The sequence below is a fragment of the Corvus brachyrhynchos genome, unplaced genomic scaffold (genome assembly GCF_000691975.1).
Source record: "Corvus brachyrhynchos isolate BGI_N302 unplaced genomic scaffold, ASM69197v1 scaffold323, whole genome shotgun sequence".
Classification (NCBI taxonomy): Eukaryota; Metazoa; Chordata; class Aves; order Passeriformes; family Corvidae; genus Corvus; species Corvus brachyrhynchos.
This window is the reverse complement of record NW_008237253.1, coordinates 167,737-178,265: the sequence shown is the minus strand read 5'-3', so window position 1 is coordinate 178,265 and position 10,529 is coordinate 167,737. Positions and strand designations below refer to the sequence as shown.

General features: G+C 46.3%; 1 protein-coding gene across 6 annotated transcripts in view; it reads left to right on the top strand.

Annotated features, from left to right (window-relative positions):
* The window catches only part of DEAF1 (DEAF1, transcription factor), an 81,955-nt gene that overhangs the window by 63,036 nt on the left and 8,390 nt on the right, over positions 1 to 10,529 (top strand). For all 6 annotated transcript variants that reach the window (XR_001860686.1, XR_001860685.1, XM_017730469.1 and 3 more), the window contains 9 exons: positions 665 to 762; positions 1,118 to 1,247; positions 2,103 to 2,249; positions 3,044 to 3,183; positions 3,797 to 3,862; positions 4,740 to 4,866; positions 6,759 to 6,887; positions 7,648 to 7,776; positions 9,556 to 9,806. Coding sequence is in view for 4 of the 6 variants with exons in the window: in XM_017730469.1 (XP_017585958.1) it covers positions 3,106 to 3,183; positions 3,797 to 3,862; positions 4,740 to 4,866; positions 6,759 to 6,887; positions 7,648 to 7,776; positions 9,556 to 9,806 (780 nt within the window). In the remaining 2 variants the exon portion in view is untranslated. The remainder of the gene's footprint in view (positions 1 to 664; positions 763 to 1,117; positions 1,248 to 2,102; positions 2,250 to 3,043; positions 3,184 to 3,796; positions 3,863 to 4,739; positions 4,867 to 6,758; positions 6,888 to 7,647; positions 7,777 to 9,555; positions 9,807 to 10,529) is intronic.

Below are 10,529 nucleotides of genomic sequence, written 5' to 3'. Positions count from 1 at the left end.
GCTCCCACCCCCTCACCGAATCCCACACTCCGCCCCTTGACACACAGTAAAGGGCGGGAGCCGCCCCGTGCACCTGAGCCACACGGCCCCGTGGCCCGGGTCACGCAGGGTGGTGCAGCCCAACTGCGGTGCCGCAGAGCCCAGAGAGCCCGGCGCCCGCCCGGGTGTCTCCGGAGTTATTCTTTCACCCTCACCCCACGTGAAAACCCAGAGGTTCGAGCCAGTCCGAGCGCTGAACACCACAGAAACGCTGGACTGTAAATTTGGGCAGTTCTTAACTGGACGGAGCGCACAGGTCATGGCACCATTGGAATTAATACGTGACAGAGGCAGTCAGTTGTTCCATTTATCCTGATGTTTGCCCGTCGCCCCTGTTTAAATAAAAGCACCGCAGCTCGGAGTATCCCTAGTATAGGTGCAATACTTATTTTTCCCTTAGTTCATCACATGCTGATAGTGACTGCCCTGGTTTCAAGGAGGTTAAAGCCTGTTGAACTCAGAGATGAATAAAAATTAGAATGATTGTGTTCATAACAAAGGTGCCATGAAAAATAAAATTAATTTCGAGTAGGAAGAAAGAAGGAACTTTTTTGTTGTTGTTCAGCTGTTCATCAGGCTCTCTGCATGCAGTAGAACATTAAATTAACCCTGTTTTACATTCCAGAAGTCACCACAGTGACAGTAGCCAACGTGGGGGCCTCTGCAGACAATGTTTTCACCACATCTGTGGCCAATGCAGCTTCAATTTCAGGACATGTGTTGGTAAGTCCGTCCTTTCATTTGAGGGCCTTGACAAAGTTTCTCAGGTAAATGAAAAGCTGTAGTAAGGTCGAAGACTTGTTTTCATTGTAACATCCAGGCTTTAAGCCACAAACTCATTAGCTGGGGGACATACAGGGGTTTTATTCTTAGCTTTTTCACCTTTCCACCCCCGCGTACTCATTTTGTAACAGAACTGATGGCCTGGAACATGAAATCTTTGAGTTTGCTTGTCCGAACACTCAAAAATTGACCTAATAACTGCCATACTGATTGGAACTTTGGGTTTCTGTGGGTTATTGAAATCTATTTGTGTTGAAGTATTTTAATCAATTTAAACTCTTTATTTCTTCTGTAGTCTGGGAGAACAGCCCTCCAAATTGGTGACAGCTTGAACCCTGAAAAAGCCACTCTGATAGTGGTGCACACGGATGGCAGCATCGTCGAAACCACCGGGATCAAGGGGCCTTCGGCACCTCTCACACCAGGTATAAGACAGTCTGCTTGTGGTGGGTCACTCTCCCAGAGGGATGGGTTCTTCTCCCCCCTAATTGTCTTTCTAGAATCTAAAAATATGTGCATAATATTATAACGATAGTTTGCCCTCTCTTAAAACCATAAAGTTGTTCAGATTGGAAAAGACCTTTAAGATACCAAGTCTTCACACAGTATTTTGTGTTTTTCTTGGGAGTACAAGAATGCTTATTATTTTTTAAAATTTTTTCCTGTCAGAAATGTGTTTAATTTCCTCATTCTTTGCCCTAATCCTGGCAAAGAAGCTGCTTGAAAAACCTTGCCTTGCTACTGGGCTTTTTACACCCATCCCACCCCCAAGGGCACACGAATCATTTTAACATGGGTAATAAAAATCCGAGTGTCCCAGTTCTGCACGTGTTCTTTCCAAGGCTCCTGGAGCACATTTTCATGTCCATTCAGGTCACTGGCTGATACTTCAGTGTCTCTATCGGTGAGGTTTTGTTCAGGGCTGCCTGGCAGTTTCCTTGCTGCCCACAAGATGGCACAGCAAACCTTCAGTGGTCTAAAACTGCCCACAGGATGTGCTCTGGGAAGGAGAATCTCCAGCCAGCTCCTTACGCCGTGGCTTACAGGTGGTGTAAGGATCAGGTCACAATCTCAGCATGAATTCCCTATTAGAGCCTGTTTCCTCAGGTCCTCTTTGCTTAATTACCAGCCCTTCTCGGATCGTTCAGGCTGCTCCGTTGTGGCAGGGGGGGTTCCATCTGCTCCAGTCAACCCCTTGGCATATCACCCAGCCGAGCATGGGATGGAACAGCCACTCTGCCTTTTGGTTGCTGTCACCTTTCTTTTCTCTTTTCTCCAAGGACCACAGTCTCCTCCTACCCCTTTGACAGCCGTCCAGGGGAAAAGCGGAACCAAGTACAACTGGGACCCGTCTGTGTATGAGAACGAGCTCCCGGTGCGGTGTCGGAATATCAGTGGCATTCTGTACAAGAACAGGCTCGGCTCAGGTAACTGCCACCCAGGCTGAGGAGTGGCACAGCTCCTTCTGTACTCTTCTTTTAATCAGGCTACTCTTAAGGGCTGATCATGAGAGGAAAAAAGCCAAGAGAATTTCCAAGCCAGCCCAGTTCCTTTTGATATTATTGTTTCCTTTTGTTTTGCTTTTTCTTCAGAGGCTTTTTAACTTTTTCTTAAGCCTGCAAATATCCAGGCTGCCATGCAGTGTGTCTCCTCAGCAACAGGCCAACTCCTCTTAATTTTTGTCTCATGAGTAGACTTGTGTTTCTGCAAAGCTCTGAAGAATCCCTGCTGGAATGCGAATAGAGAGTTTGTCTCTTCACAGGGCTCCTGAGCTCCTCCTCTTGTCTTTTATCCCTGTGGGGAAGCTGGGGAAGCAGCAGCAGAAATTGCCAGCCAGCTTGGCTGCCCAGTGCAGTGCTTGCTTCATGGACAGAAAGTTTTCTTCAACACAAAAAAGATCAGAAATTTAAGTGCAAATTGAGGAAAGACTTAAATTTGTGGTGTTTATCCAATAAAGACTTCTCTTTCATGTGGAGGAGTAATTTTTATAGCCTTTTGAGGCCCAGAGTTGGAGCTCTGACCATGCCCAGTCGTTGTCACAGTCACGATAATAAATGGACATAGTTATCTCAGAGCAATGGGAAGCAGCCAATGGGCAGATTTGGTGGTTCTCACAGATTAACTGCTATTTTGTCCAGCAATTTCCATATTTTCTTCTTCAGGGAAGTGGCAAAATTATCCTTAACCAGGGCTAACAGCGTGTTGTGGTGCTTTACTTCAGGAGGCCGTGGCAGGTGCATTAAGCAAGGGGACAACTGGTACAGCCCCACGGAGTTTGAAGCCATGGCGGGGCGAGCCAGCAGCAAGGACTGGAAGAGGAGCATCCGCTATGCCGGGCGGCCCCTGCAGTGCCTTATCCACGTAAGGTTAAGTTTGCTCCCTCCTTTCTGCAGGAAGGGGCAGCTGGCGCCAGGTGCTGATGGCACAGGAGCAGCGCTCGCTTTGGTTGAGAGTCAGTGACGTAGGGGAATTGTTTTCAGTGTGTCTCAAATAGCACACTGGGAATCCTGCTTATACTGGAAAGAGTTTCTGCAGGGTGAAGCCCAGCCTTGAGCTATGCCACAGGAACTGAGCTCTCACCCATGATACTGTAATTCAGTAACCTGATCTCCTTCCGTGTGTTTGCCTGACACATATTCTTCACTTTCACCATCCATTATTTGGGTCCTTTATTTGAGTCTCCTGGAGAACTTGGCATTGCCACTAGGCTGACAGTTTCTGTTTGGGCAGAAATCAAGTTTCAAATTCATATTTCCTGGCATTTGGGTGTGGAAAAGGTTTGGTTTTCCTTTGCTCTCCTCTGACCCTCTCACCCCATTGCTCTGGTGTGGTGAACTGGCCTCTCTGTTACTGTACAGCATCCAGGAGGGAATGGGTACCACTATGGGAGCCATCCACATTTTTTAGCAGGATCAAGGTGTGCTCTGGGTGATTTTGGTGACTCTCATGCTGAACTGGTCACTTCTGATTCCAGGATGGGATTTTAAATCCCCACGCTGCCTCGTGTACTTGTGCCGCTTGCTGTGATGACATGACACTGGTGAGTGGGGGGCTTTACATCCATTACTTTAGGAACTAATTATTTTTGTTGGAAAAACTAACCAGTCAAGCTGCCGCAGCCCTTGGGCGAGCAGGTAATGGGTGTCCTGGGAATTGAGTGCCCTGACACGTGAGTGTCTCTGCCCCACGGAGAAAGGAGATAAGGAACTGCTGGCATTATTGCAGAACAGCCTCAGTAAAACTGGATCATACTGCTTTTTTCTTATTTTCTTTCTCCTAATTAATATATCTATGCAAAATGCCTTTTGGGGATGTCAATGCTATTTGTGATTTTTCACTCAAATTTCACAATGTTTTGATTTGGAAAAATATTTTTGTAAAGAAGTAACATCATAATCTTATGACAGATCAATATTATCATATTAAAACTGCTTAGTTGATTTGGGGTTTGGTTTTTTTGTTTCAAAAGTGAGGTTTAAGTCCTGAAAGCAGAAGACTTTAGCTTGAGCTGGTGCTTTGCCTTTCTTTTCTGCTAAGAACTGACTCATGTGCTTGTTTCCTAGCCTGGAACTTCTTCCTCTCTTCTCCTCCCTCCTTTTCTCTTTTCTTTCCACCATTTTGGCCAGCAGCTGATTATCTGCCCAGTTCTACTCCTTAAATAATAGTGGGAAGAGGTTGAATTTGTGCCTCTTCAAATGGAGGGAGCCGGGTTTAACTTTTTTTTTTTTTCAAAGTTCTTTTTGTTTGGAAAACTTTCAGGTGTTTTGGTCAATTGTTGCAAACCACACATCATCCATGGGGATCCGTGCTGCTGTTCCTGGAAAGATGAGAGTAAACCCAAAGTCTTCAAAGAGGTGCCTCAGCTAATGCCTTCTCCTTTTTTCTTTTCATTTTCTTTCCGGTGTTGTTCTGCCCAGAGCGGCCCTATACGACTCTTTGTGCCATATAAAAGGCGGAAAAAAGAAAATGAAATACCTGCAACTCCAGTGAAGAAGAATTGCTCCAAAAACATCACTCTGCTTCCAGCCACTGCTGCAACTACGTGTAGGTTCTTTTCTCCTGGTAAAAATTGCTCCCTTTCTTTGGAGAGTTGCCCCACTAGGTGTTTTATGTCTGTTAGTGGCTCCTTGGAACTGTCCAACTGAGAAAAATGTCCTTTTTTTGGTCACATTTTTTTCATTGGATGGTTTTATTGGCTCAGTGTCACTTCCTATTTTACAGAAAGTAGCAGTGTTGCCACATCTGGACACAAGTTGAATGGGAAAAAGTGCAGCTCTAGACTTCCAGGAAACTCAGGCTTAAGCATCATGACATGCTTGTGCAGTGAACAGTAGGTTTCATATTTTGTGCTGAGAGAGGTTTGGATTATGTCCTATGCCTGGAAGTGTTCAAGGCCAGGATGGACGGGGCTTGGAGCAACCTGGCTTAGTAGAAGATGCCCCTGCCCATGGCAGGGTGGTGGAAAGAGATGACCTTAAGGTCCCTTTGAAGCCCAAGCATTCCAGGATTGTATGGTTATAGTCTATGATTATATTGCCCCCTGTACCAGCTCTCAGTGGGGGGAGAACTACAGAGTCCTGGCCTGGATCCATAGTGGATTTCAGGTAGATTTTTCACAAATAACAATTGGGAAATTTCCTGCTGGAATTAGATTTTGGGGAAGGCTGGCCCTTCTCTGCTCTGCAGAAATCCCCATTCCATCCCCTGAGCTTCTTTGTGTCCCTTAGAAACTGGAGCAAGGTTTTTGCTATTCCTTGCAATACGTAGAAAAAACATCTGGAAGCAGCTGGAACGAAACCCCCAGCCTGAAAGTTGTTAATGAAGGAGGCAGAAGGTGATGCTTTGATCTGCACATCCCTCTCCAACATTCAGCACGCACTTTGTTACTTACTGGTTTGATTGGCAAACCATCTGTGTGAGAACAGGAATTAATTTGCAAGCTGATCCAGCTCACACATCCCCCGTCACATCCATGTGTCCTCCTGCTCTCGGCACACTGGCATCATTTGGACAGTAAAAGTACAAAGTGAGTTGAGGAGGAAGCAACAGAAATGTAAAAAAATAACAAAACCCGTAAGATTAGATCATCAGCAGCAGTAGGAGGAGAAACACGCAAGGATTCTGCAGAGTTGTTTCGTGGCTTTGGGTTTTTTAGGCCCCAGATAGGTTTAATCTGTATTGGTTTGTTCTGTGAGGTGCTGTGAGGCTGCTCGTTCTCTCATGCTGGCACTGGGAGAGGGAACTTCTTGTTTTGGTGGCCACATATTTCACCAGCCCAGGAATTTGTAGCTACCGTATTTTAAAATTTAATTTTTGTGTGCCACAGAATCAGCCCATCACCAATTAATGGTGCCGGTTAAATAATCCTCTCTAAAAAGGGTTTTAAACATTCTGAAGCCACTGAGGTGTAATTATCCAGAAGGATTTTGTGCCCTGTTCCTTGCATTGGCCAAGCACATTCTATCACTTTGTGTAGATAAACGGCTAAAATTGTTCTGGAATGTCATGGAATTAGCAGTAGTCCACAGGTTGTTATGTTGATTTAAGTAGCAACAATCATTTTTGCTAAAATTGTCATAAAGCAGCCAGAAATTGTTGGGGTGTGTGGCCTCACTGAACCTTTATGGGAGGTGCTAAGTTATGGTTCGTAAAATAACTGAAAAGGTGGTGATTTGGGAGGTGTTAGGTTGTAAATTAACGTTTTGGCCTCGTGCCCCCAGAGCCTTGGAAGGACAGTAGAGCCTTCAGAAGCCCTTTGGGGCTTTTATTCCTGTTTCCAACCGCACTGGTCACAGGCGTGATCCAAACTGGGTTATCCCAGGCTGGTGGTCTGTGAGTACCCTGAGCTTGGATGGTGCAGCACAGGGATATGAACAGCTGGACGGGTGTGTCCTCCATGCTGAGTGTTAATTATGAAAGTGCTTTAATGTTTTCAGTCACCGTGACTCCCTCTGGACAGATCACAACCTCCGGGGCACTGACCTTCGACCGGGCGTCCACCGTGGAGGCCACGGCCATCATCTCGGAGAGCCCGGCACAGGGGGATGTTTTCACTGGAGCCGCTGGTAAGAGCTGAGGCGTCTCCCAGACAGCCATGGGGAGGAGGAAAAGAGGGTTGGATGCCCACTGCTGTAGGAAGGAACATTTTGAATGCAACACAAAGGATTTATTTCTCAAGGGAGCCACTCCGTAAGGCACTGTCCTTCCTGTGGAGTCATTTCAGCAGCTTGAAATCCTAGCAGTTGCACCAAAGGAGAAACTTTGCCCAGGTGTGGCAGCTGCTAGTGTTCACCTCTGCTGAGTTCCTGGGATTTATGTTCATCTCTGTAATTTATTTTTCTTTACTCCTCATTTAACCTAAAATACTACCAAAAAAAAAAAAAATCCCATACTAGGTGAGGGTTGAAACTGAGTGAAAAATGCCAGAAAAAATCAAACAAAATATAAATGCATGACATACATTTCAGTTCTCTCAATCTGAGTCATGCTTTGGGTTGTGAGCTCTCCTGGGGGAATGATCCTGCTCCGAGAACCGGAGTTTGGAGCCCTGTGATGATCGTGGATATGATCGTGGATATTTCAATGTGTGGGAGGGAACCAAGGAACCTGTGGCTCTAAATGTGAAAGCAGAGCATGGTGGAGCCAGAACCAGGCTTCCTTGCTTGCTGACTGTGAGAGATCATGCTGCTGTTTCGCATTTCCAACCCTTGGGAATTACCACAGAGTGAGGAACTTGTATAAAATGTAAAGAAATGGGGGTGAAAGCAGCATAAGAACCACCTGCCAGGTGTGTTAGTGATTCCCATGGCCCTTGTTCTCCTGCAGTTCAGGACACCAACGTCCAGCAGCCTTGCCGAGTGTCTCATCCAGAGCCTCACTATCCCAGTTACCAGGACAACTGCCAGATCTCACCTTTCCCTGAGGCTGCACTGCCAACATCTCATCCAAAAATCGGTATGTTTGCTCTCACTGTGCTTGAATTTCTTCACATCTTTCTCAGCAAAGGGCAGATTAGGGCAGAAAATTAAACTTTGCTCTATTTTGCTTGTCAGTTTTACAGTTACTAAGATTTGGACAAGCAGGTTTCCACTCTGTGGGAAGTTTGTCACTCTTTATTGGGAACTTTGATTTGTTGGTTCTGCCGGAGGCAGCTGCTGTGATTCTGCATCGTGAGTCATCTTGCATTCCCTGCCTTCCCTAAAGTTCTTGCTTCCAGGCTTTTGTCCTCTTTGGGCTCTGTGGCTGAACATTTATTTAGTGTTTGGTCTGAGGAGAATGAACCCCTTTAAAATCATGTCATAGAAGCTTTTCTAGACATCCTCACATGGCTTTATGACTCCAGTGGTGCATGCTGGAGGTACTTTTGGGCAGGTTTGGTGTCAGTTTTCAATCCCCTCTGTATGACCTTTATTTATTTATTTATTTATTTGGACCAGCACAGGATGTTCCTGGTCTCCAGAGTCAGATCTTCTTGTGTTAAGACTTAGTCAGATCTTGATGTTACTAATTAAACATTGATTATTTTTTCACCGGTGAATACTTTCGCTTGCCTGAGGTGCTTGTGCCAAAATGAGGAATCGGAAGTAATTCCTGTTTGATATGTTATCAAATGGCATGCAGGGATAAATATTGTGCTGGAAATGGAGAGTGGGAAAGGCTCTTGTGCAAACAGACACTGATAAAAAAGACCGGTTTATCTCATACTCATATCTAAGTGCAAATAGTTCCACGCCACTTGTGTGCAAATTCATTAAAATTACTGTTTTAATTAAGGACATTTTGAGGTAAGAAGTCTGCACAGCCCTGAGCCTGGTAGTACCTTCTTTTTTCTGGTAAAGAATTCAGTGAGGAATGTCGAGGTCAGTGTTGGTAGATGTGAATGTCTTGGACTGAGTTTTATGGCAGATGGTATTTATTGCATTTTGGAAAAGTAAAGCCAGATAACATTTCTTCCCGGAATGTTACCTAAGCTGAGCTGACACTGTGTATGGTAGAGTTCCTGGGTCTGCATTTAATTTCCTCATAGCTTGATCTCCCAGTGTACATGCACATCTAATATGAAAAGTAGCTGCTTCAGTGACACAGCAACTGCTGGGTTATTAAAGGGCTTCCCAACCCATGGTTTTGGGAAGTGCATGTTTGGAATACGCTCACTTGGAGGTATTGGTGACTGTTTGGGGTTAAGTCCAGTGTCTGGCCAGGGTTATGTAAAGGTCAGAATTCAGGAAGCACAGATGTGGATCAGTGCCTGAGTTTTGTGGTTCGCAACATGAGAACTGACATCTGGGAAGGAACATCAGGATGTTTCTGTAAAGTATTGGGTCACTGAGTGACTTACTCTAACCTTACCTAGCCATGGCTGAAGGAAATGTTGTTGGCAGTGGTGGAGGAGTTCCTGGGAATGCCACTTTCACAGTGGCATCATGGTGCTTCTCCACAATAGTGCTGGGAGGTGTTAACTGTTCCCAGAGCATCCAGGTCAGGAGGAGGCGTTCTTGTCCTGTGGTTTGAGAGTGCCCATGGGCTTGTTCTGCACAGACCTGCACTTGATGTTGCAGAAGGAATGATCTGTTTAGCAAAAACTTTCCTGGATTGGAAATTTTGCAAACGATGTTTTAAGAAAGAAACCAAACAACACAGAAAAAAACCAAAACCCAACTCCCCCCCACCCCCCCTTTATGGAAATGAAATGCCCTGACTGTCTGTATATTCTCTTTTGTTCCTGATGTCCAGTGTTGACCTCTCTGCCTGCCCTGGCGGTGCCCCCCACGACGCCCACCAAAGCCATGTCGCCGTCGGTGGTGAACGGGCTGGAGGTGACGGAGCAGCGGAGCTGGCTCTACCTGGAGGAGATGGTCAATTCCCTGCTCAGCACAGCACAGCAGCTGAAGACTCTGATTGAGCAGGCCAAGCAGGCCAGCTCCTCCTTCCGCGAGGCCGCTGTCACACAGGCCAAGATCCAGGCTGATGTGGAGAGGAAAGAGGTAACTGTGCCACAGGGGCTGAGGGGGCTCAGCCATGGGCACCTTTGGGGCTGAATTGGTGAGCAGAGCAATTCCCGGCTGAAGCAGTGGTCTTGGAAATTGTTTCTCCAAGCCTTGAGAGCAGTGTTAGCGAGAGAGATCTTCCCAAGTTATTTGTATCATGGGGAAAGGAATAGAGTGCTCTGGGATTCCAGGAGCTGTGGGCAGCAGGCTGGTTGTACAGACTGTTTGGTGTCACGATCCTGAGCTCTTCCATCAGCTGTCCATAAATTTATGGGATGTGGGCACTGGGTCCTGGTCTGAGAAAGCTGATGAGTGTTCAGCAGTGCAGTGGCTGCTGTCAGGTGAGCCTGTTGGAGGCTTTCGATGGGATATATGGAACAGCTTATCCCAGAGTGTATGGGGAAGTGTTCTGTCCCAGTGTAAAAGAGGGAGTCAGGGAGGAGTCGTCTTGACAGACTTCTCCGACAAAAATAAAGTACAAATGCGACAATATTATATCTGAGAACCGTTTCTTCATAAAGAAGGGTAAGTGTCCTACCGAAGTGGGATGGAAAAGAGAGCAGAGAGGGGAAAAGAGAGATGGAGAAAGAAATAGAAGACAGGGACAGCGTTACCACAAGAACCCCGGCGCTCTGTCAGGGTCAGCTCAGCAGGCGGAGCGTGCGAGTTGCAATCCGCAGCGAGCCCCCGCGGCGTTCGTTCAGTGGTTCAGGGCACGAT